We start from the raw sequence: 27,248 nt of genomic DNA on the forward strand, positions 1-27,248 counted from the left end.
CTGTACTTCTGTGCCCATTGCTGTTGCTTCAATGTTTTAAAACTCCAAGGTAGCTTGCAGCTGTCGCTGTGTAAATTCCTGTGTCTGCCAAGCAGCCATGAGATGGAGACTTCCTGTAGAAACATTTAACTCACAGAGCAGGCCGGAGGCAACTGCAAAGCACTTCAATCTGAGTACCTGAATTTAGCAGAGTAAGTGAGCTGTGGCGAAGAACTCAAAGGAACCATGGCAACCATAACCAATAAGTCCTATGACGGCAGATTAAGACGCAATGGCCCCAAGTTATTGTAGAGGAAACTTAGTTTCCAGTACTGAAAAAAAAGAATAAATCAGGCAGAAATTAAGCAGATAGGGAAGAGTGGAGTCACAATGATGGCTTAGCCATTCTCTGGGATAAGTAGCCTTTGTCGCTCACTTGGGATTTTAGAAGAGTCAGCAAGTGACTACTCGGAGAAAGGAAGGAGGCTTGATGGCTTGCCTTTACTTGGATGTTTTTTATCTTCTGCATTTCGCCAAGGTTTCAGTGCTGCGGCTTCTATAAGTCGCAAAAATAATGCTTTCCCCTGCCCATGTTGTGGGTGAGTCTCCGATCGCGTGGCTGAGTCCACCCTTGAAGGGAAGCCAAGTTGCGGTACACTGGAATGTTGGGTGTGGAAGGGTTTGCACTAGTTATATCTGGAATGGAATGCAATGAGAGACTGTTGTGCATCCCCTCCTTGACCCTCTAAACAAGGGCCATCAACACCTCCTCAGGCTCTCCATTCCCAGAGTTGGCATCCTTACGTGCCCTCTTGCCATTTCCAGGCAATTGCAGCTAACACCGCTCCGCTCACCTCTGCGGCTTCTGCTTCTCAGAACTAGGGCAGAGAGATTCCTCCCTGAGGCAGTAACGCAGACATTGTTGGATCATGATACGACAGTTACCTCTGGTCTATCAGTGCTATCGCTTTGCCTTCTTCTTCTGTGATAAAGAGGGACTGGAGCTCCTGCACTTAGACATCCCAAATTATTAGTCAAACCCCTGTCCATGAACCACTACATCCCGCACTCCATTATAAGACTGAACAAGTGTTTTTTTTTCAGAAGCAATAACTCGTTCGGTGTTAACACAAATATCCTTATTCTCAGTCTAGGCAGCAGAAGGATCCCTCCAGTGTTTATTATCTTTTAAGACCACCTCACATAATTTACTCAAAAAATATATGATGTGTTCTTTAAAGTGAGAGATACCAATTTCCTGAGCTCCACTAGGAAAGAGTAACTTTGTTAGTTTCATCAATTTGCATAACACGTTCTTTATTACATGTGATTTTAGTAGACTTTTACTACTCGCAGGGCTAGCCTTGTCTACAGCATTTTCTTTCTTTTTCTTTAAGTCTTCTGTTTTTTTCAACTGTACTCCATAGGGACACTCAGATCTACCTTGGGCTGATGTGTGATCTCCATCCCTCTCCTACCTCACCACCCTGGCTCTACTTTTCTGTCTTTGGAACACCTTGACTCACACTGATTATCCCAGTCCAAACTAACAATAGCACCCATTACATTGGAGACACCAGACCACGACAAGTTTGTGAACTCCATTTTAAGCACATTGAATCTGAGCAGGTCTCTACTCTTAGACCTAATGCTGAGCTCTATTTAGATCTCCTACATCTGACACTGAGCGCTATTTAGAGCACTTATGATTATAAGCCAATCTCTATGCAGAAGAAGACTTACAAATGCAGGACAAGCTCTGTTTTTAAGACCTTTCAGTTTGAATCCTTCTTCACCCCTTACCTCCCTACTTCTATCGCAGTTGGGCTCTATCGGCAAAAAAGTTTGTTTCCTCACTGATCAATTGGATGGTCACATGCCCTCCATCTCGTGACCGTGGAAATTACCGAGACATGGATCATCCCTCACGATTCTGATACCCTTGCCTGCTTGCACACTGACTCCACCACCTTTGTGGGCTCCTCCTGTACATACAAAAGAGATGGTAGGCTTGGGCGAGAGATCAACACGCCTCATTCTTCGGCCCCTTCCACCTTCCGACTTCCCAACTGGTCCCTTTGAGTTCTGTAATGAATCTGGCGATGACGTCACTACTTTCCCATGGAAAATCTACCCTTGTGTGGTCAAGGGGGTGTGGTCACAGTCCAGAAGACACCCTGGGGGTTGCAATATGAGGGAGGATCACATGGGGAGGGAGTTCCCCTGTGGACCTGGAGACAATATTCCAGAGAGAACATGCTATCCCCTTAACACAGCCGAGGTTGACACCCAGGACCCAACTCCCCAATCCTTCATATCCTATTGTCGGTTCCATGTGATGTTAATGAAAAATGGTATAACAAAAACATTTTTACTGATACTTAAATGCCGGAAAATATAGAATTTTTATTTTATTTTATTTGGGGGTCTCCCCCAAGCCCCCCTTTTTGCAATGATTTTAGGCCCACCCCAATCTGCTCCCCACCCTTTTCAATCCCTTACCCCACGCCCCACACACACACATTTATATATATATATATATATATATATATATATATATATATATATATATATATATATATATATATATATATATATATATAATATAAATTGGTGATTTTCGGTATTACAGTTTCGTGAAAAATTTTATTTGTTATTTCTTTTTTTGTTACCATCACTGGATACCCCTATTGTCATGTTGAAAAAGTCCATACTTGCATGACAAATAGGAAAGTTCCTAAACACCCCCCTTTGACTCTCTCACCCATGGGTCCTCCTCTTCTGGGTGCAGACCCTTCTTGAATCTTAGCCCCCTTCCGCCGGGTTTACTATGGTTTTATTTTTACTTCATTCACAAATCTTAATGTCTTTTTAAACAGTTCCAGTGGACATCCCTTGGCCGGGTTCACCTTTGTCAACGCACTGTTTCTTGGGACTTTAGACTTTGCCCCTTTTCATCAGTATCACTCTTCCGGGTTCACTCTTTCCAACTTCACATTCACATTTTGTTTTCAATGTTTGCGGGATTCACTTACCTTGCTTTCTTACGAAGCGGGATTCACTTCCCTTAATTCCTCTACAGTTGTTAGCCCAATGGCTTTCGACTGTACAGGGATTTTGCTTGACCTCCTGTATGACCACTTTGATCTATCTTGGCTGCTTTCCTACGGCCTTCTGGTATCTGTAGTTTCACTCAGACGGTATCGTTCAGAGATTCTCTGAGCAGCACCCATGTGGTGCCGGTCCCCTTCTGCAGCTGGTCTCCCCTTTACAATTCTTAAAGTTCTTTGAACATTTCTCACTTTGCCACTTTGCGACTTTCATTCACCAAAGCCTAGTTCTTATCCGTCCCCCCTTCGATTCACTGGCTGTGATGAACCGTTTGGCTTTCCTCTTAACTGGAGTCAAGGCCGGTATCACAGAAGCAGGAGTCTCCCTCACTCCGGTTTATCAGCGCTGACACGTTCTGGGTACTGTTGACATCTGCTGCTGGACACTTGGGCTATTGTTCTCAGTGTTACGATTCCTTCTGCTGAGGTTTTGCAGGGTTTCGTCAAGAAGGGCAAGGTCGTTTCTCTCCTCGACAGCCTCTCAATTTTTGCAGCCTTTCTCCTCCTCTTCAACTGCCGGGTCTGGATAGCTGTTTCGTCATGGGTTCTGCCTTGCTTGTACTGTGCTCTCTTGCTCCACCTTTTATCCCTGTGGGGGAACGGAAAGGGCTGTCAGGTGTGTGTGATTCTGGTCAATTGCCTGTCTTTGCCTCATCCTTGTATTGGGACATGTCAGGGAAACAGCTGTGGTGTTATTCCGTTCTCTTGAGTGTTGTACGAAAGTGTTTGTGTCGGAAAAGGGGGGGGGGCAGTGTTTTTGAATGTCCTACGTGGTAGGATGGGGAAAAGGTGGTGAAAGAAGGGGGATACCATGACTCGCCCGTCGGTGTCCCACTCCCACTCCCCAAGGACTCCCCCCATCCAGTTGATCCTCCCTCATTGGTCCACCCCCAGGAACTGGATCCAAAAGCGATGGCTGTGTCCTGGCCACCTGGACGACAGATCCCCGGGGACTAGCTAGGGAGACACCTTCAGGTTTCTCACATATCCCGGGGAGTTTGGAAACACTAAGAGTGACATGACAAGCTCTTGGCCTTGTGAACATTTGTGCATCTGGTATCCAGGTGAAGGGAGGCAGTAGCCTGGTATTGACTGTGAGTTTTGAAACATTAAGAGTGACAAGACAACCTCTTGAGTTTGTGAACATTTGTTACTATGATAACCACAGAAAGGGAGACAGTACCTTGGTGCAGACTAGGGGCCCATTACACGGTAGGCGGTGAACCATGGTGCTATTAGCGCCATGGTTCATGCCGGTAAAATACCGGCACCGCCTTGGTGGAAAGGGGAATTACTGCCCCATTCCAAGGTTGGCGGGGTGGTAATTCCCCCTTTCACCATTGCCCTTCCCCATTCCCATTTTTGCCCCATAGGGCTCTATGGGAATGGGGAAGGCGCTAATTACGGTACCGCAAATTGCGGTACCGTAATTAGCTCCACTGGTCCCTTTGCGGGTTGGTTTTTAACGCCTGCAAAAAGTAGGCGTTAAATTCCTCAACCCGCAAAGGGACCTCGTAGTAAGGCGGTAAGGATTTACCGGTACCGGTAAAATACCGGTACCGGTAAACCCTTACCGCCTACAGTGTAATGAGGCCCTAGGAGTTGGAAAAACCAAGAGGAGAATTACCTCTGTTTTTTGTGAACATTGTGACAAAAGGGAGTAATCCTTTCTTCTGCTTATTGTTGAAGAACTTATTTGTTTTGAAATTGTGAATAGTCCTTTTCCCCTTTTTTGCTGCATCTGGAGCAGTGGAACGAACACTGTACACTACTCATAAGAAAGGATTCATTAATGTGTAGTTGCGAGTCCCAGTTTCCCCTTTGTATATTCATTTAAGTGTAAGGGCCGGAAACAGGCGTTTTGCACACAGGACGGTGGACTATTGTTTTGACAGACGTTCTAACAGTTTCCTTAGTTTTGTTTGAGGCAAGGAAACCCCTCTTCAATTTAGGGAAAGGTAGGATTTTCATTTTCTGTTTTATAAAAAGGCTATCAGCCATTAAAATGCCACCACTGTGTGCGAGTCCTGCTTCGGACTCCTTACAGTTCAATGAAATCCAACTACTCGCATCCTGCCCTCCCAAAATCCTCCTACTCCAGTATAGGCCATCTCTTTGACTCCATTCCCATCAAAGCTCCATTAGTGCTGCTGCTTAATTCCCCAAAATGGCCCCCAGCCATTAACTCGATCTTGACTCCCTTGTCTCTCACAACTACCTAACCTGACTTCACACACTACCCATTCACTCCTAAGGGCACTGTCTTGACCTTGCCTTGTGCTCCTCTTAATTTTCAACATTTAATCACACAATTGACCGCTCTACTTCTGACCACTCTTTCCTGCACTTCAGCATTACTGTTTCTCCCCTGCTCTCTTCCCCTCCTATTTCCTATGTCTCAGAATGTAAATGTTAACCTGACTCCTTCACTCCTCATTTAGCCGAAATCAGGTCCTCCCTCCTCCCACTCGCTCCTCCCAGTTCCCCTTAATTTAATAGGACTTTGCAGACTTTATCCTGGATCTCAACTCTTCACCTTACCTACAGGAATGGCTTTCCTTCCTTCATGACAACCCTTGACTCTGCCAAATCTTCTAACTTAACTAATTGTATTAATATCTCTCACTCTCCACCTCACAAATTACGAGGGCCTCTTCTCAAGGGACAGGGCATGCAGGCACCTACCACAGCTCCAAGCAATAGCGACCAACACAACCAATAGTCCATCAGCCACCCTTGCTGTATGAATAAACAAATACTCTAGTAACCTTCTAACACCTTCTAACACCCTCCCACCCTAGTTCTCCACAACTATGATATTGGAGAATATGAATCTTGATGTAGTGTGCACTTACAGCAAAATGTGTGGCCACAGTAAACACAACAGAGGATGTGTATGAAGCGAATGCTGTGTGGACAGATTGTATGAAATGAAAAGGTCAAGAGGGTGTCATCCAGCGGGAGATGTGAGGAACTCATGATGGAAACAATTAAGACAGACACAAGTGATCACAGTTTAAGGGTGTTTCTTGAACAATGAAGTGCTATATGCAGGTTGGAAAAACGCCTAACCTAAACCTAAATCTAAGATGGGAGCAAGTGTCAAACATCAAATGAAAAATAAGGCAGTCCTAGTGGTGTTGTGTAAAAAAAGGGCTTATACCAAGAAACCTATTGCCAAACCTCACAACTACTACAAAAAATGGGTGTGGGATAGTTCCAAGAAAATAAAGAAGTGTTCTCAAATAATATGTCAGGATGCGGTAGCCTGGAACTCCCTTCCCCACGTTTTGTACACTGGGTACGATGGGAGCCTGGAGCACAGCACATTCTCTGGCTTCTCCAGCACAAGAAGATAGTTCCAATGGCAGTTCACAGGACCGTCGATGGCCAAGTCTCATTTCCTTGAAAGTACCTTGCCTTCGAGGGCCTGACGTGATCAGCTGACAAAACACAAGTTCCTTTAACAAATGAAAGTTTCTTTCCCATGTTCGCTGGGTAATGGATTCACTCCTTAGGTGGTCCTCTTCTGGGCGCTGACCCTTCTCAATTCTAATCCATCATTCAGCTAGGGTGGTGGTTTCACCCCTGAGTCCCCCTCTTCTGGTTGTTGACCCTTCACGTATCGTACCCCTCAATTTATATGTCAGCTCTTTTATTACTTGAAGTTTGGATGATAGTTTCACCCCTGGATCTCCCTCTGTCAGGCTCGGATCCCTCTTCACTGGCGGTTCTCGGGTGATGGCTTCACCCCTGGATCTCTCTGTGCCAGACTCAGACCCCTCTTGACTGCTAGTACTTGGTTGATAGCTTCACCTCTGGATCTCCCTCTCCTGGGCTTGGACTCTTCTTCTCTGGCATCCCTCCTTCGGGTTCACTCTTGCCGTCTCTTAACTTTTACTTTCACTTTTCTCAATCTTGGGTTGACACCTTTTCACCCTTGGATACCCCTCTGCCGGGCTCTGACCCCTCTCGATTCTTAGCCTCCCTTCACCGGGATTACCATGACTCTCGATCAGGGTGATAGTAGCTCACCCCCGGATCCCCCTCTTCTGGACACAGACCCCTCTTACTTTCAATGGTCTCTTTTTACTCAGTTCAATGTTTGCAGGATTCACCTCCCTTTCTTTCACACTGCTTGTAGATCAAAGTCTTTCGATTGTACAGGGATTTTGCTTGACCCTCTGTGTGACCACTTTGACGTATTTTGCTGGCCCTCCTACGGCCTTACTGGTATCTGTAGTTTCTCTCATATGGGGCTTAACCAGAGTCTCTTGAGTTAGCACCCACATGGTGCTGATCCCTCTGTAGCTGTCTCCCCTTAACAGTTCATTACACAGTTCATTAACCTTGGTTTAAACTTGCCACTTTGCATTTCTCTCTCTCTCAACACAGCACGGTTTGTATCAATTCTCCCCTCTACTTACCGGCTGTGATGAACCGCTTGGCTTTTGGCTTTCCTGGAGTCAAGACCGGTACCACGGGCGCGGGAGCTTCCCTTGGTCATGCTCATTGGCATAAGCTTGCCCCATGTACCGTTGACATCTGCTGTAAAACACTAGTGCTATTGTTTGCGGTCTTAGGCTCTCTTCCACGAAGGTTCTGCGGCCCTGGAATTAAAAGGGCAAGGTCACTTCTCTACTCGCAACTCTCTCAATTCCAACTGCCTTCCTGCTTCTCTTGCCGTCGTGCTGTCTGCTGTGCTCCCGTTGCTCGTATTATGCTTTCCTGCTCCACCTTTTATCCCTGTGGAGAAAAGTAAGGGCCATCAGGTGTGTGTGATTTAAGTCAATTGTCTGACTTTGCCTGAACCTTGTATTGGGACATGTCAGGTACACAGTTTTATTACCAGTCCATTGTTTTCTACATTGAGGATATGTGTGGGTGTCGGAAATTGTAGTCTTTGTATTGGAAAGGGGAGGGTTTGGAATGTCAGAGTATCCTACGGGACAGGATAGGGAAGGTTTGTGAAATAAGCAGGAGGTTTTGTGAGAATTCGGAAAAGGATAATCAGAAAGATGGGATTGGTAGGGTTTGCGGGATAAACGGGAATAGCTGAGGTCGAGAACTTAACAAAAGGGGTTGTGCGAATCGTAGTGTTTTTTTCTGAGCCTTTTGGGGATGTGGGAATCAATAATCAGAGAGATGTGGAGAAGAACAGTTGGAATCATTCAAGTAGGAATTAGAAAAGCAAGGATTCTGGGATAGGTAGTTTCTGGGAGAAATGTAAATTGGGATCCTAGGGGATTGGTTATATACGGAGGTGTTGTTGGCTTTCAGAAGAGGAAGTGCATTGAATTGAAGGGAGGTCAATTTGGTGCAGCCTGTAAAGGCTTCATAGACCTCATCTCCCTCGTCCCTTACTCCTGTATAATATTGCATCTCACCTGGGGTATCCCCCCAAGTATGACCCTGGATTCCCCTACCCAGGTGATCCTCCCTCGCTCGTCCACCCCCAGGGTTGGGATCTGAGAGCGTCAGCCCTTCCATGGCCACCTGAATAAGGGATTCTCAAGGTCATATTGGGTGAATACCCTCAGGTTTCTCACATAGAGCATTCATTTAAAGCTGAACAAAAATATGTTTTTATCTGTTTATTGAATTAACAACAAAATGTGCAAATTGCAGAAGGAATGATTTCCAAAATAGTCATCATGCACGTTACAATGATACAGCAGTTATCAAGACAGTCGTATATGAAAAACATATTTCTAGCATTGTCTTTGTTCAATGGAAATACGTAACATAAAGAGGAGTATGCCAATTCGGGACAAAACAAACAAAACAAATTTGTCAGTAATATTTCATACCCGTGAAAATAGACCATGAAGGTTCCAGTAAATTAAGAATCTGCAACATCTGCATCGAACATGGAGGATCCGCATCATCACCAAGATGCGTATTATCACCTGAAAGCAAATAATGGGCATCATTCCGAGTCTGGCAGTCCGGTAAAAAAGTGACGGTATCCACGGATACTGGCAATTTACCAGACAGCCAGACTACTGGAGTGATGGTGGGGAATCTGGGTTACCTCCAGCTAATTGCTGGAGGTAATTCAGGCACCCTACCGGTATATAAATCCCTTGTTACCGCCACTGGCATTGCCCGTGGTGGTAATAATGGCAAATCCTCTCATGGAGTCCTAGTGGACTCCATGAATGGGGATTAACACTGCTCCGCCGGCGCCCGTAATCCGGCGGCAATGCCGCCAGACCCGGTGCCGGTAAAGGTAAGTACCAGATGCCGGTATCCTGGCGGCTCTAATGGCTAATGGCTCTAATGGCTAATGGCTCTAATGGCTAATGTCCAATGGCTTAGGCGTAGAGATCAACATGGAAGTAAGCCACATGCTCTCACCATTTTCACACATTCAGGGGCAAATACGTTATCAATGCCTTGTCAACACACCGCCTTGTCAACTAATACGAATAACAATCCTGCATGTCTCCTTGAGTGACCCAGAATTTCTCTAGTGAGTCCCAATAGTCTCAGTATAGGGGAAGGGGACATCCCCAAATCTTACAGGCAGCTTCAAACATCTCATTCCAGAAAGCAGCAGTAGCTGGTCACAGCCCAGCCAAATGAAGGAACCCAGCATGCTCTTATCGACAGCATCGTGAAATATGGGGTTGTCACTTATAGAGAGAGGTTGCCGTATAGGAAAGTAAGTAACGATGTGTAAAATGAATTAATTTAAAAAGAGAATTAAGAGAGAAATATTTGGTCTGAGAAAGCTTCTTGGCCCATTGCTCGTCTTCAGTGTGCACCTGAAGGCCCCTTCCCACCGGGCTTTGGAAGCCTCCAATGACTTTGTCTCTTCCTTAATAATTTAAGAATAAAGATAAGATACAGATTTACCTCCTCCTCTGCTTCGATCATACTATGCAACAGAGCAAAAACAGGTCCTTGCATTTTGAAGGAGGGGCACACACTTCTGAAAACATTGACATCCTGAAGTAAAGAAAAAACTCCAGAGTAGGCATTCCCCCCCAGGCCTTTAATGTTTCTAGGGATAGAAAATGACTAACAGAAATCAATCAACATATGGTCAGAGGTTAAGTCTCTCCATGGTCTTAATATAAAGTCCTTCAATAGTGATTTCCATCCCAGCCGCAGTCAGCAGCGGAACGAGATGAAAGGTGCTCTATTCTCATGTTGGCTGCAAATCTTCTCCAGACCTTACATCTGCTAGCAGTCACATACATCTCACCACTGTACCAAGGCATACAATGAACAAGCATAGATTTAAGCGAAGCAGGTGCAGCTGTCGATCTTTCAATGCTGAGCTGGCATGTGGGTTATTGGATTGGGAAGAAAATCAAATAAGAAAGTATTTGAATCTGTGCCACCAGATCAGATACATCCAAATCAGGGATCTCGGGCTTCCCCTGCTTCGTATAGACCTATATCACTTTTGGACTCTCTGTTTAAACTATTGGGTTGTGCATTCTGGCTCGATTGGAGGACTGGATTGTGAGTAGCAGAGTCCTTTCTCCAGCCCAGCTAGGATTTATGCCAGTGCTGGGCACAGCTGAGCAGGTACTTAACCTCTATTTGGTAATGGCACATTCACTTTACTTGAAGGAAGAGCTCATCTATTTGGCATTCATGGATTTGCGCACGGCATTTGACAAAGTCAACCGTGAAAAGCTGTGGGACATGCTCAGGTCCAAGAATTCACTGGGGGCCCTGGTCAACCTTTTGGCCAGATTGCATGGTACAACGCAAGCTTGTGTGAGGAGTGGTGCCAATGGGCATTGTATGGGTTCTTTTCCAGTTGAATTGGGGGTGCGCCAGGGATGTGTGTTGGCACCTCTCTATCCCATGCATTATGTGTATGTCTTTTCTAAGCGCCCTGATGCCGGCGGGCTACCGGTGCTATATAAGATAAAATACATACATACATACATACATACCTCTACTGTGACTCCGCCACATGAGCAGTATAGAACACTGCAGGCTGAGACATCGGCTCTTGGACCAAAGCTTTCAGCACAATCTCAGGCCGACCTGCCTCAGAGGCCACAAGACACACAGGAGCTGATGCAAGAGACACTTGACGCAACACTCCCCGTTCATTTTTCCTGACGAGCTACCACAGGCCATGACAAACCCCTCAATAAAGATAATCGTAACTGAGAGCTCTTTTAGGGCAGCGCGGCCCTCTTCGTAGTTCATATTGTGTGTTATCATGGCCTTATCTATTGCATTTAGTATCCTTGATAAAACAGGGAAAGAAAAAGCATCAATTATGTGATCACCCTGGTCATACTTTTGATTTAGAGCAGATGAGGACTAACCCTGCAAGTGTGCTGTATGTTTTTGAGGTGAACCAGAAGTGTGCCATGAAATAGGGATTCCCCCATGTCTAGAGGAAACGTACTCCTGAGCAGGCATCACACATTTCTCTGCCAAAAGATCCCCATTCAGAGAAGCAAAATTAAGAATTGAAGCTGACGTGAAGTTAAAATTAGACCTGTGCAGCTGTACCTCATCCACCGCACCACTTATGGAGTAGAGGGAATATATGAAGTATCTGCGCCTAAGGACAAGCAGATCCTTTTAGCCAACTCATATGAGACAACAGGTGCTAAAATTGAGACATCAGAAATAAGAGTATTGTCCACACAGTACACTGAATCTTCAGCAGCAGGATAAAAAGTGTAGACAAACTCCAAATAGGCATGTCCTGGAAAATCTTCACTAGAACACACAGCACACACTGCACACTGCGCGCCAGTGTGAGTTTTTAAGGACAGCCTCCAGCAGCAGGATAAAATTTCAGGACATCTTTTATAGCCACAGTATATCCAACCTATACAAAGCACATGTCATCAACATATTATAGTCAAAGATAATACACTAGCACTCTCTTGGAAGTACATGAGGGAATTGAATGACTATGAGTGCTAATTAGAGTAAAATGATGTTTATGGTTGCATTATCATAGATGACAAATGTTCAGCACCTGAGATTATTTTACTTGTTTCTCCTAGAGAGCTGTAAATACTGCACTCCCATAGGAGGTCTAAACAACGGATCTCTAATCCACTAGATAGGAGGTTTATAGGTTAGAAATTAGGTTAGATATCTAAAGCCACAAATTTAACTCAAACAGCCTTTTTTGTTTTAAATAGGGCGTACCTTAGATTTTCTCCCAACTTGATAAACGTGTGCTGGTCTTGCAAAGAATGTACTGCTGATTTCAAACACTGTATTTTTTATTGTAAATTTATATTCTCTTTTTAGGAGAGGATTTGGACATCACTTCAAAATATTTTCCATTTTACTACTCAACTCAATCTTGACAATCTAATTGTTGGATTGCATGGTTACTCTGATTTAACCAATATTCCCTCTCCCAGGTTATTCCACCTACTGGTCTACAATGGTTTCCATTTGATATCTTCTAATTGGAAATGTTTTGATCGCTTCTCATGTGCTACCTGATGGAATTATATATACTATATCCACATAATGGAAAAATGATGTGTCATCTCTCTAACTGATGTGCATCAATGTAATCAAAAGTGGAAACCATAGATCAAATACATTAATGGCTTCTCGGCTGACTCTTTTTTATTTGTTACTTCAATTTTAGTATCGTCTCCTCATGTGTCTTGTATTTTCTTGTCTGTTTATTCTTCTTTTGTGTACCTGTGACCCTTTTAAGTTTATATCTCATCTATTGCTCCAATTTATTCTGATGTTACAGCTTTTCAAATTCATTTATATTGACTTCATCCATTACATGTTGTCTTTCTTACACTTATTGAAACCTTGATTCACTACTTTGTTGCCTTCTAATTTCTAACTCAAATTACTTATTTATCTTGGATTATTTTACTGGCAATTCTTATAATTGTTAATTGCTGAATACTGTATTCTGTATTTGTTCATTATAAACACTTATTAAAAATGACTTAACAAACAAATAAAAAAAAAAAAATAATAAATTACCCTATCTCATTATGTTCACACTGATGTTTACAAACCATTGATATTTGCTAATCAACAAGTTAATTTTCATCGTTAACTTGTTTTGATATCCAGGGAGGTTGTAAGTGACTGCCTCTCCTTAATTGTATCTGCATTGTATAGAATGATTCGGTCCAGGCAAATGGTGCTCCCCACACAAAACATGGGGAACACCACACTGATAAACCCTTCAGTACACTGCAGCCAACAACGTAAAAAGTATAGATAATGTTTGATTCATCTGTAGGTTAATGGTGGAAGACACTTTTGGTCATGGAATATAGAGGGTGCTGGTATCCCAGTGAAAAGATACAAATTGCTGACACATTTCAAAACAATGAGGGTGGACTGTGCTTTTTTACAAGAGACGTATACAGCAGACTTTTACGTACAAAAGTCCCAGAGATGCAGGCTCTCGCAATGCTGCCCTGCTCCTTAAACATCATTGAAGTTTGGGGTAGCCATTCTTTCCACTCAATCTGTCGCTTTCGTTTTAGAAGGTGAATTAAAAGATGTTGGGGTGAAATTGTTGTGACTTGACTGTCGTGTAGTCAGGAGAGACCTCTGTCCACAAGTGCCGCACAGTGAGGAGCAAAAAGACTCCCAGTGCAACCCTTGAGGCCACAGGAGGGAGATCTTCTTCCTCCGGAACCGCAGACCCTCAGAAACCCCGGACCACTGCAAAGAAAGCACCGGTTAAGTTATGCGCCCAACAACAACCACTAGTCAATCCAACAACAAATCGGAACAGTCTTGCCCAGTGGAGCGGTGAGGTACTCCGGTATACCTATGGGGTTTTTCTGGGATTCTCCAGGACCCTCCCTATCAGGGAAGTATTGCCAGAAGGTCAAACGTACTTGAGATGGAACGGGCCCATCCGTTGTCAAAGTCCAGAACAAGGACAAGTGATCGTAGTGCCAGGGATAAAGAAGACAAAGTCCAAAAAGCAGTCCGTGGTTCGTGACCGGTAATTCCAAAAGACAAAGCCAAGGAGATCCAATAGCAATTCCGTGAAGCAGTCCAAGGTCGGTATCCGGGTATTCAAGAAATCAGGTACGTAGCGCCGAACAGTGTCCAAGGATTTAAACAGCTGTGAAGCGCCAGTTGCACCGACGCAGCCTTTTAAATACTGGTGCTTCGCTCCCCATCTGGACACGTGACCCGCAGCCTCCAGTCACGTGATCTGCTGCCGCACGCGTGCGTACCTTCCGGGTCATGTGACCAGCAGCCATGGCTTGGGAACGTGAAGCATTCCTGGAATGCGGAAGTGCGGCTGCACGAAGTCGATCCCTCAATTACCATGGGAGACGCCACTGAAGCGGGCGCCGCAGCGGGCGGGTTGCAAAACGCTGGGGACCATGTGGTGGCAACCTAAATGAGGAGGATACCGGTAAATCCCGGAGCTGAGCATGAGATCGGGAGGGGTTAGGCACCATAGAGGGGGGACTGGGAAACGTGTTGTGATCCCTACGAGTCGTGACAGAGCCCCCCTCCCAAAGGCCCACGACCCTGCGGGCAGGCAGGATTGTCCCGATGGAACCGGGCAACCAGACGGGGGGCGTGGACGTCCACGGCAGGAACCCAAGACCGCTCCTCAGGGCCATAGCCCAACCAGTCCACCAGATACTGAAGGGAACCCCTAAAGACCCGGGAACCCAGGACCGCAGAGACCTCATACACGTCAGGGGAAACCTCTCCCAAACTGGCCAGTTCCCCACACTCCTTGTCGGATAGCTCTCGAGCTGGTGCTGGCTGGTAGGATGGGCTGGTGGACATTTGGCGAAATCTGAATCACACCAAAAGTGATTTTATGTTTCATTTTAACCCCCCGCCCCCAGTGCATGTTTAAGACTTGACCTATGAGAAATGGTTACCCAACATATCTTGCTGTGAAATAGCCCCCAAAGTAATATCTGATCATTGCCCTTTCATTATGTGTGTCTGAGACCCAAAAGCAGTAAGACCAGCACCTAGATGGCGAATACATTAATCAATGCTACAATATCCAGAGATCTTACAAACTATACACGACTCCATTGCAGAGTTTTGGACTGTGAATGCAAGACCGTATAGTATAGGATGTTCTGAAGGCCTTCCTGAGAGGGATTTGCATCTCAACAAGGGCAGCGAAACCCAAGGGGCCATGCATTAGTGCAAACAAAAGGAGCGCAGAGAATGTGCTCCTTTCATTGCGCAACTTTCTGAAATACTCAGGCCACCTTATTCACAAAGGTGACCTGAGCATTTCAAGCGGGGCTGCACAGTGGCGCAAAGATACGCTGCCCAGCCCCCTTGCATACATTACGTTCAACAGCATGCTCCTGTCCTGCAGGCGCACCCCATAGGGATCTCCCACATCTGCACCGGCATGACAATCCATGCCAGAACAGATGCTGGAGCATTTGTATGGCGGAGAGCAAGGGAGCGGCGGAAACACAAGTTGCGTTCTGCCCCTCCTCTCCACCATACAAAAGATTGAATATGTGGCGTGGCATGATTGAAAGGAGTTAAAGTCTTACTCAAGGCTTTCACACCTTTCAATCACGTGGCGCCACTATAGAACATGAGCTCCTACCAGTTCTATTGGACACTAAAGCATTTCGGCTCTGCAGCTAGCTATGAAGTCAACTCATTTGAACATGCTGGGAGGACACTTTAAGAGATCAGATACGGAACACCCTCGGATAAAGCCAACGTGCTTATTATTGATCCCAGACAACAACACTTGGCAACCACATGGTCATAAGATTCACGCATTCACATATAACCTATAGACTTTATGGCATTGTGAGAGCTAGATTTGGAGAAACACAAAGGCTCCATCAAAATAGATCATAATCCCTATAAGCTACACAGATGGGGAGCAAAAGAAGCCTCAAAATGTTGGTGATGTGTTCAAAATTCAGGGTCAATGTGACATATGTTTGGCTATGTCTAAAAGTGAAATAATTATTGGAAAAAGTGGGTGTTCAGTTGCAATGAATAAGTCAATGGGCCTCATTATGAGTTGACAGTGTTCTGGTGGTAAATCCACCGGAATACAGCCCAAAGGAATTACCATTACCACCATTTGGTCCAGTGGATTTACCACCGGATTGCAAGTGCTGGTGGCGGTGTTAGTCCCCATTAATGTGGGGACTCCATTGGGGATTTAGGCAGAATTACCACCGGCGGAATTACTGCTGTGGTAATTCCATTGATTTTGCCGATTTTACGGCAGAAAGTAGGAGGATTTACCTCCAGCATGATGCTGGAAGTAAATCCCCCACTCCAGGAACGGGGAAAGTGGCGCCAATTCCGTTACTGACACATTTTTCCTGCACCGCCATATTCATAACAAACCCCATAATGTGCGCCTCCTGACTCACCAATGTGTGGCTTTAACGGCACTTTTATGGAAACAGAGCAATGCATACTTTGTCGATCTCAGAACGTTCGTGTAATTGTGAATACATGGAACACCGAACATGGTCCCTCCATTTGTAAATCTAGCGGTCAGCTAGCAAAAATAGCGACAGCTGAACGGCAAGGACTGCGTAAGAGATTACGACTGGGTAAAAGGGACCTAGTAATAAAAGTGTATGATAATATATTGTAAACTACAAACAGTGAGAGAGGAACTCTGCAATGGAATGAAATCTAGACTATACACTTTATACTATGTTGGGGGATGAGCACACTTAAATCATTACTCTTGGAGGTACTTGTAGATCTGCGCATTCTTAGAAGAGTGAGTCACTGTGGAATAATTAGAACTATAAAAAAATGGGGTTGGTTGAGATGTAAGGGCAGAATATCATGCAGCAGCTACATTAGGTACTAGCACCACAGCCATTTAGATACATATTTATATATACTGGATGTACTAGAAAGAAGGCGACTTTGCTACTTCATTTCTGCTTTGTGGACAAAGTGCTGCTGCCTGCGCGTCTGCAGCCCTGATCTCTGATCCTGCCTATTAACATTCAGTGGAGTCAGCGCTGATGGGGTAAGCCTGATGACTTTGCTGACAAAATGCAGGTTGTTGTGATTTTTTTAAAGAATTTCGTGTTTAAAATACATGAAAAGAAATCGCACCCTGAAGATCTCATCTGGCCAGCAATTTGTAATGATGCAAAACCCTTTTGCTGTAGGTTTTTCGTCCTCTCTTCTCAACTCTGTACTTTGCCCTATACTGCTTTGGCCCTCCAAGATGGCCGCACCATATTGCCCTGAGTGTGCTTGCCTGTTGTTATTGTTATTGTTATTTTGCATTTATATAGCGCCTTATATACCATTGGTATGGTCTGAAGGCGCTGGTAGGTTGAACGCCCTTGGGAACCGAAGTTCATATCAGTAGAGAGAGTAGAGAGAGTCAAAAGGTGCGTGTGAGCACCAGGTATGTGTACAGCTCGTGCAGTATCAGTGTAATAGCTGCTTTCTAGCGGTAGGTGTGGTGGTTGAGAGGTCAGGAGTATGTGTTCGTTCTGGCAGGATTAATCCAGATCGGATGTGGCTGCGTTAGGCCTGAGGAGAACGCCTTGCTGGGGGGTGTGTAGCCAGCAGTGATTATTTAGAATGATGTGGAGTGAGCAGCGAATGTTGATATGAGAACAGTTATACCGAATGGTGTCATAGTATCTCTGTGTTCTAGTTGAGTGGTGATGTAAGGAGAGAGTAAGCGTGTTAGTGAGATATGATGGGTTTCATGCACTTTCAGAGACTTCTAATTCACAGGGAGGCTATTGAGGACACTTCTAAAATCAACTTTTACGGAGAGGCTATTGGGCACATTTCTAAATTTGACTTTTCACAGAGAGGCTATTGAGCACAATTCTGAATGCAACATTTCACAGCTATTGGGTGCACTTCTGAATTCAACTTTCTGAATGGAACATTTCACAGCTATTAGGTGCACTTCTGAATTCAACTTTCTAAATGTACTTCTAAATTCAACTTTTCACAGAGAAGCTATTGGCTACACTTCTAAATGCAACTTTCTAAATGTACTTCTAAATTCTACTTTTCACAGAGAGGCTATTGGGTACACTTCTGAATTCCACTTTTCACAGAGAGGCTATTGGGCACACTTCTGAATTCAACTTTTCCCGGAGAGGCTATTGGGTACACTTCTATATTCTACATTCCACAGAGAGGCTATTGGGCACACTTCTAAATTCAACTTTTCACAGAGAGGCTATTGAGCACAATTCTAAATGCAACATTTCACAGCTATTGGGTGCACTTTTGAATTCAACTTTCTAAATGTACTTCTAAATTCTACTTTTCACAGAGAGGCTATTGGGCACACTTCTATATTCTACTTTTCACAGAGAGGCTATTGGGCACATTTCTAAATTCAACTTTCCATAGAGAAGTTATTGGGTACATTTCTAAATGCAACTTTCTAAATGTACTTCTAAATTCCACTTTTCACAGAGAGGCTATTGGGCACACTTCTGAATTCCACTTTTCACAGAGAGGCTATTGGGCACACTTCTATATTCTACTTTTCACAGAGAGGCTATTGGGCACACTTCTAAATTCAACTTTCCATAGAGAAGCTATTGGGTACACTTCTAAATGCAACTTTCTAAATGTACTTCTAAATTCAACTTTCACAGAGAGGCTATTGGGCACACTTTTAAAATCAACTTTTCCCGGAGAGGCTATTGGGCACACTTCTATATTCTACTTTCCACAGAGAGGCTATTGGGCACACTTGTGAATTCCACTTTTCACAGAGAGGCTATTGGGCACACTTCTGAATTCAACTTTTCCCGGAGAGGCTATTGGGTACACTTCTATATTCTACTTTCCACAGAGAGGCTATTGGGCACAATTCTAAATGCAACATTTCACAGCTATTGGGTGCACTTTTGAATTCAACTTTCTAAATGTACTTCTAAATTCTGCTTTTCACAGAGAGGCTATTGGGCACACTTCTATATTCTACTTTTCACAGAGAGGCTATTGGGCACATTTCTAAATTCAACTTTCCATAGAGAAGCTATTGGGTACATTTCTAAATGCAACTTTCTAAATGTACTTCTATATTCTACTTTTCACAGAGAGGCTATTGGGCACACTTCTAAATTCAACTTTTCCATAGAGAAATGTGTATTGTAACTAGACAGTCCAGCCTACATCCTGGGGGCACACAGGCCATGCAGAAGCCTGTGAAAGCGTGGCGCTTCACTGGAAAATGCATACCCAAATAAGGACCGACCTGGGGAGGGTGAAGGGGCAAGATGGCCATAGGACAAAGAACCTTGTGGCGTGGCATTTTGGAGCCAGGCCACCTAACGGTGCCAAACGCAGTAATCACGGTTTACCTGGCAAGAAAGAGTTCAAAAGATACGAAGCTATAAGCTACCACCAGCCCTGTCCAAGGCACATCAGCACTTCTAAAAAATCCTTCGAGAGCAACTAGGGCCTTTAGAAATGACAGAAAGACCCAAGTGCACTGTAAGGTACTTTGTGCACTTGCAACATGTTGCAGAAAAGTTGCAACATTGACAAGGACTAAGGGGAACAAAGTCTCCCAGTACTGACTGTCTTTAAGGGCATGCCAGTTTCCCCATAAAAAGTGAGCGAAAGCCCAGGAGTGCAGCAGAAGGCTGTGCTCCACTGGCAAGGTCAGACTATGGTGTTTCAACAAAGCGAAAAAGTTGGGGGTACACAACTGGAGCGAAAATTACGCATGAAATGGTAGTCTTTCCTAACACCGGGCCCGCACTATCTACAAAACTTCCTAAATAGTCTCCCTCTAGAGTCTTCTGCTACTCCTCCAACTCTCTGCGGGTGAGCCGATTTCACAAACTGATTTGGGGATAGATATTTATCCTCTGCAGGTGCCCCTCTCTGGAACAGCCTCCTTGCCTCTTCCCCCTCACCAGCATGTGCACTTGCCTCCAGGCATTACTGCACTTTCTGCTTATGCTCTATGAGTGAAGCAACCCCTCTGCACTTAACCCAGGGCCGTTGGAATGGATGCGTTTGTGCCCCCCTCCCCATTCCTCGCACCTCCGTCTGTATGCATGCATTACCTAAATGTACTAGGAATAGTACGTTTGTCGGTCTGTCCCCCCGCAACCTTTTTCTATCCCCCTCCCCCCCAGCTAGATCAAAACTAACACTTCATGCACTCACACTAGAAGAAATGCCGTCATTTGCCAATTGTTCCATTTAGATCATTCGGAAACTTCAAGGCCTAAGAAATTACTGTATTCTCTTGTTCCCTTCCCACCTTGAAGCACTCCAACTGTCTAAAGGGCTGTATAAATAAACAGTTACTGTTATCTGGCCACTCAGGTTATCGAAAAATCTTAGAACTGGTGAGAAGATTTGGGTGGGAAGGCATGCATGTAGATACCTTGAACGATGTTAAGACCTGAGAAGTTTGTGCAAGTGCCAAATTTGAGAATAGGACGCAAGCTGGGTTACTAGAAACGTTACCAGTCTCCCTGCCCCCCCTCGCCCATGGCATATGACTTCCTTGGGTTTGATTGTGGCTTATACGCCGGGTCAAGGATATACTATTTTGCTGATTGAGGACATCTTGACTAAGGCGAGACATTTCATTCCGAATAAAGGAACTGCTTCAGCAGTTTTGGCTCTGGCTTTTTTCAAAACAGTGCGGTTGCAGGGTCTACCAAACCAAGCGATTTCTGATAAGGGAGCTCAATTTGTAGTGCTTTTTGTTTGGCGTTGGGTATGAACCACCAGTAATCAACCATAAAGTAATGGCCAAACAGAGTTGGAGAAATATTTGCAATGCCATTTGTAGACGGGAGAAGTTGGGTATACCCGATTTGGTTAGCCGAGTTTAGCTATAACACCTCCAACGGTACGTCAGTCACCATTTTTTTTAACCAATCTTTGCACGAGATCCATAGGGAGGAGGTAGAGGTTCTGCATGTAGAGGATAGGCTTGAGTTGATGGGGCGCCATTTGCGCAAGGCAATTTAGCAAAGTATAAGCTTTGCTGACAGGAAGCTAAGGGAAGCTCCAGATTTTTCAGGAGGGAGCTTCTGTATGGTTCTCCACTAGGAACCTGGCTTTAAAGAGGGGAGGAGGGGGGGGGATAGTGTGAGGTTCATTGGTCCTTTAGTAGTAGAGGAAGTGAAGTCACCAGTGACTGTTAAACTAACAGTAACTCCAGAGGGGGTAGATGTCAGGGAGTCAGGGAAGGAGTAGGAGGTGCAAGGAAGTTGCAGGATCTGGTGGATTGGAAGGGTATGGACCAGAGGAAAGATCTTGGGAGGAGGATCAGGATGTTCATGCCCCCGGGTTGGCGAGGAGACGAAATGGATGTATCCATGTGAACTCACAGCAGGCATAGCTACGTACACTATGGTTGCGAGTTATGTATTCGTTATTACCCAGAGTAGCTTTGTAATTTTGAACCAGGTCCCTCTCATAGGTTAAAGAGGATGGCAGTAGCCTTAACTCTGCTTCCAATGTAAAAGTGCTATGGGACCTGCCATCCCAGGGGTCGGTATGGAAGGAAGGGGGGTAAGGAGGGTGGTGGGAGGGGGCGCAGGGGTAAGAGGGGCCGCGGCAAGGGCGTGTGTGCAGAGAATGAGAAGACTTAAATAACCAACAGAAAGAAGAGCTCAGTTAATAGGAGTGCTTGGCCATTACCTTTGATGGTGAGATTGAAGCAGCCGAGCCGGTCCCCAGACAGCGAATCAGCACCGCACTGCAAAACCACTGCGCTCGGCTGATACATCTCCATCACCTTCGTCATCACCGGTTTAAATATGGCCTTTGCCTGTGCCTACTTCCTCCCCCATTGGTTGCCTTGGTATTTTTAATCCAATTTCAGCAACCGGGACGTGGGAGCCGGCCCATTTCATTCAAGGGCCACATCGAATGCCCCTGTCTGCCCCCTGTCTGCTACCAGGCCGTGTCCATGGGATAGCTCTACCCCCTCGTTCTCATAGAGGCTGCTAACCCATGGTCAGTTCCCTCTTCTGATTCCTTCTCTCCTCTTCCCCTCCACTGTGACTCCCATAAAATTCTATGTAGCTGTCCCCCTTTGTTGTATGAATGTGCCTGCCTGAACTTCTTAATTAGCTGTCCCTTCTTGCTGGATGAATGTGCCTTCATGCCTGAAAATTGTATTTAGCTGTCCCGCTGTGTTGTATGAATGTGCCTTTATGCCTGAACATTGTAGTTAGCTGTCCCCCTTTGTTGTACGAATGTGCCTGCTGCCTGAACTTCGTATTTAGCTGTCCCCCCTGTGTTGTATGAATGTGCCTTCATGCCTTAAAATTGTATTTAGCTGTCCCCCTTTGCTGTATGAATGTGCCTTCATGCCTGAAAATCGTATTTAGCTGTCCCGCTGTGTTGTATGAATGTGCCTTTATGCCTGAACATTGTAGTTAGCTGTCCCCCTTTGTTGTGCGAATGTGCCTGCTGCCTGAACCTCGTATTTAGCTGCCCCCCCCTGTGTTGTATGAATGTGCCTTCATGCCTGAAAATTGTATTTAGTTGTCCCCCTTTGTTTTCTGAAGGTTCCTGCATGCCAGAACTTCATTATTAACTGTCCACTTGCTCAGCAGGTCTGGCATGCCATGCCTCACCCCCCCCCGTCCCGCTCCCTGGCCTCTCCCTCCTCCCGTTGCACTGCCTACCCTTTACCCTCCCTCTGTCTCTGTCCCTCCCGGCACCTTAGCTACACTGCCATCACTCTTACATTCCCCCTTCCACAACATTCCACAGTTACATTGCCTCCTCTGTTTCAACAAACCCGCCCTGTCCAAAGATTCAGTCTGATGGCCACTTTTTGGAGGTACCATCACTGCTATGTTGCTAATGCTTTGAATTTACTTTTTTGACCCATGCTGGTTCACCCTTCTTGAGTCTCGATGTTCTCATGCTAGACCTTTGAATCATTACATCATCATGGTGGCCTTGAATCATGTTGTGCCCTTCAATGACTTTGAATCATGGCATGCACATACTGGACTCTTGCATCATAATTTGTTCAGCATTCACTTTGTATCTTGGTGGTGCTCCTTCCATCTGTTTGTTTGCTCCCTAAGACTGAATGTCGCAGGCTTTGCATCTTTCTCCTTCCCACTGTTTCTCAGTCTTCTCTTCCTCTCCCTTGCTTGTACCCTTCTCTCCCCTCACCATACTCAATGCACTTGCACTATCAGAAATGTTGTCAGGCCTGGTATGATAGTCACAGTTTGCTTATGTTGGAAAGTACTACATAGCCCTGGTTTATGTTTGGTTCCCACACTGTATGTGTTATAGACTGTTTTGTTATTATTCATGATGTGTGCGATGTCTTCAATTATATTGCATGGATATAATAGCATGTATTCATTTAAAAAAAAAGAGAAATAACTACAGAAATGCTGCTATACTATGCTACAAAGAGCAGTGTAAGAGCTGTCAGGCACACACTTGTACACATGCTGACAGAAGCTTCACACTTAATAGTCCAGATGCAGCCACTTTCACCCCCCAAAATGTGTGGTGTGACTACATTGGGCCTCATTAGGACCCTGGCGGAAAGGGCTTTACGCCGGCGTAAAGCATGGCGTACCTTTCCGCCTGACTACGAGTTCCCGTAGCGCCATGGTGATTTTTACGCCTGCTTTTTGCAGGCGGAAAAATCCATGGCGCTACGGGACTTGTTGTTAATTACGCCACCGTAATTTACGGTGGCGTAATTAACGCCTTCCCCACTCCCATTATGCCCTATGGGGCAAGAATGGGAATGGGGAAGGGCAAAATGGGGATTGGGGACTTACCGCCCCGCCAAGGTCGGGATGGGGCGGTAAGTCCGCCAACCACCATGGCGGAATTGGCAGTTTAGCGCCATGGACCATGGTGCAAATTGCACCATGGTTCTCCGCCAAGGTCCTAATGAGGGCCATTGTGTCCATTGTGAATGCTCTGACACCCATTATTAACCAAGCACTTATAGAACAGTGTTCTTGATTCTCCTGCTTTAACTCAAACCATGTGGCCATCAATTTGTTCGGGAAATCCCTAGAAAATACCCAGCATAGCTCTTCCTCTCTGGTGCCATGATCCCAAAATGCACAAAGCTGGAGGCCACACAATTGCAGACTGCAAAGGGCCATTTGTTGTGATGGTAGGAATTGACAAAGACTATGGCCCTCATTATGAGACTGCCTTACCGTTACTGGTGTCTGATATCCCGGTGCTACTGGGAAATTACTGGCGCCTGTAGGACTCCATGGGATGGGGACCCCTGAATCACCTCTACCACTGTTAACGGTTCCGGTGATTCAATGAATTCACTGCCGGTAGGGGCCTGAACTACTGGCAGGTCAGGCCTGCCGGTAGTTTACTGCCCCTACTGGCAGACTCGGAGTAACCCGGCCAAAAAATAAATGCTGGAGCCAGTAGTAACCATTTTTTCCAGACCGTATTACTCCTAATGAGGCCCTATGCCTCCTCTTAGAACTTACACATACCTCGACTTCGGTCCCTGAGAGCGTGCCTACTACAAAGCGCTTTGAGGCCATACAGATGTGAAAAGGCGCTATATAATGACTACTACAATGCAATACAATATACACCTACCTTTCCTAGTTTTCTCTAAGTCTTTCCACACTTTTTTTTGCTTTCAGACTAATGGGTTCCTTTCTCTCCTTTAGGTTCACAATCTTGCTGTGTCTGATCGCGATATACAGAAGACCTGCCTTGCCCAGCTGTCAAAGATGAAAAAGTCCAATCCAGAGTTCAAATTCCACCCCGGCACCCGTCTCTATGGGGCCAAGGCAATTTTTGATGACCAGCAGCTCAGGGAGGCACAGCGGCTGGACATTGTGGTGCCCACGCCTCTTGGCCTGGCCATCCCTACCATCGTGGTGGAAGAAGTGACCTTGCGGAAGACTAAAGTAGAGCGCAAGAGTGAGAGGGAGGAGATGAAGGAACAAAAAAGGAGGGAAGCAGTGCATCAGCAGGAGGTGAAGAGACTCGAAGTAGAGGCACGGAAGTCCAGAAAGAAGCCTGCCACACGAGCGGAGACATTCCATGTCCAGTGCAAGTCACTGGCGCCAGAGTGCCAGGAACAGCAGCCGAGCAGCAGTCTAAAGAGGAACTCTGGTCCTTACTAACTTGTGTTATATTGAATAGACTGCCCATTTATGTAAATATTAGTGGAACAGTCCGTGTACACGTGCCAAAGTGCGCTAAGAAAGACATTTTCAGAGTGTTAATAAAGACATTGTGGAGGCGTAATATGCTGAAAATAATCGTATTTACAGAAAGCCCTCTGTATGGGGAAAAAAAGTAATTTATTTTGTTGGAGAAACAGGGCTTAATCAAATGAATTTCTGGTTATATTTTTTTTAAATGCATGTATATATTTTCTTAATGTATGCAACTTGAAGTATGCTTTTAAAGTTGGATACTGTCTCTGGCCTTTTCTGTAGCTATTTGTATGTTATCATTGTTGTAATACACATTTTGTTCGCCTGTAAAATGAACTTGAAGTCTTATTATTGAATGTGTAAGGCAACAGCTCCTTCTAGAAGTGATAAGAGGTGAAGCGGGCAGTCTCTACTGTGCAACTTGACATCTTACTGTTGTATGCGTAAGGCAACAGCTCCCTCTAACAGTGTTAACAGGCAAAGCGGGCACATGGCGGTTTCAGACATACATCTGGCCTTTTATAATATAATATGATTGTAGGTAAGACAGATCAACCAGATTAAAGCTTTATGGATTAGGAAATGTGTGTATATGGCAGATATGAAGCACTGTATAAGAGTTCATAGATATGTATGTGTTAATAGCTCTGTTTTGTTTGTTCATTTATTCTAGAAGGGGATGCTCTATAGAAGGTGACAGAAGCACCTAAGTTAGCGGCAGTTCTTGAAACGTTGTTGGGGGTGTCTGTTTCTCTCACTAGAAATGAAAGAAATGTCTGGGCCAGCCACCGGGTAGTAGGCCTGATGAGTCTTGGGTGTACCACACAAGGATAGAGTGTCCGTTTCAAAAGACAAGAATACATAAACAAAGTATTCCAGGATAAGGCTTGCAGAGGGGATTGGTGTCTGGTGGGAATCAAAGCTCACTTGTGCCGCAGCCAGTTTGCTGAGCCTGTGGCGTGAAGCAAATACAGGGCTTCATAAGAACAATGCAAAGCAAGGGGACATGCACAGGGGATCTGTACTTGGATTGTGAAAGGTAGATAAGATTTCATAAAAATGCCATGACCAGGTGCACTATTAGCCCAGGTGTAGGCAACTGCCACATTATTCTAGCATGCAGTACAGAGGGAAGATGACACCTGTGCTATGCCCCGGGGCCTTTGCTGGTGTAGGCCGAGATGTATTTATGGGAGGGCAAAAGGGTCACTTTCCCACGGCCCCCGCCTTGAAGGGGGGCCCCACAACGCCGCCTGAGCTAAATAAGTCAGTTCCGATTCTTCACCAAATTTAAATGCAAACGTCAGAATATTTTATGGCATGCGGCTGGGGCTCCAAACCTATTGCCTGTCTGTTGTTGACAAGTACATTCTGCTCTGATCAATTCATCATGTAATGCTTTGTATTGACTGTGGAATGCATAGATTGTGCATTCACTACTGCACAACTAGAGTAGCATTCAGACCTTTCCTTGGGAATTATATTGATCATGTGCAATAGTAAATTTGAAATGCATAGTGATACATCTGAGTGCAACAATGGTTCAGAAGATAGCTCAGTGTGTTAAGCACTTATTGCAAAGACCTGTGGTTATATGCAAGATTAAAATAACACATTCCACTGGCTATCTATAGTGTTGCTTCCTCTATAATAATAAAGGATATCGATATACTGCACACCACTGCCGCTCTCTAGTGGCAACACCACTTGAAAACCATGTCCCTCTTCTAATCTCAGTCCATCTGGATATGGACGCCTTCTTGGTAGCTTCTACTCTTCATCCACGATCTATGCTATGGCATGTGTAGCTTTCGCCTTGCTTCCAGTTGTTCTCCTGTATCTGTGCTTGAGCACTTTTGCATTTTGTGAGGCTGCTAATCTGAGTCCTCTGTCTATTCGGGGTTATGTGCACCTTTTTCACACGTTCTACGTCCCGCATTTATACTATGGGTGGTATACCTTCCTCGTGGCTACTGTTGATGAAAAATGTAATGTACCTATGCTAAAACACAAGTACCCTTGTCGTGGACTGCTGATATTGGCCTTGAAATGC

General features: G+C 45.1%; 1 protein-coding gene across 1 annotated transcript in view; it reads left to right on the forward strand.

Moving 5' to 3' along the window:
- Positions 1–26,820, forward strand: part of TBC1D10C (TBC1 domain family member 10C) — a 211,256-nt gene extending 184,436 nt beyond the window's left edge. The window contains exon 10 of the mRNA XM_069628960.1: positions 24,698–26,820. Coding sequence (XP_069485061.1) covers positions 24,698–25,159 — 462 coding nt within the window. The 3' untranslated portion in view covers positions 25,160–26,820. The remainder of the gene's footprint in view (positions 1–24,697) is intronic.
- Positions 26,821–27,248: the final 428 nt, after the last annotated feature.

This window comes from Ambystoma mexicanum, chromosome 12 (genome assembly GCF_040938575.1).
Source record: "Ambystoma mexicanum isolate Mex_15411 chromosome 12, UKY_AmexF1_1, whole genome shotgun sequence".
Classification (NCBI taxonomy): Eukaryota; Metazoa; Chordata; class Amphibia; order Caudata; family Ambystomatidae; genus Ambystoma; species Ambystoma mexicanum.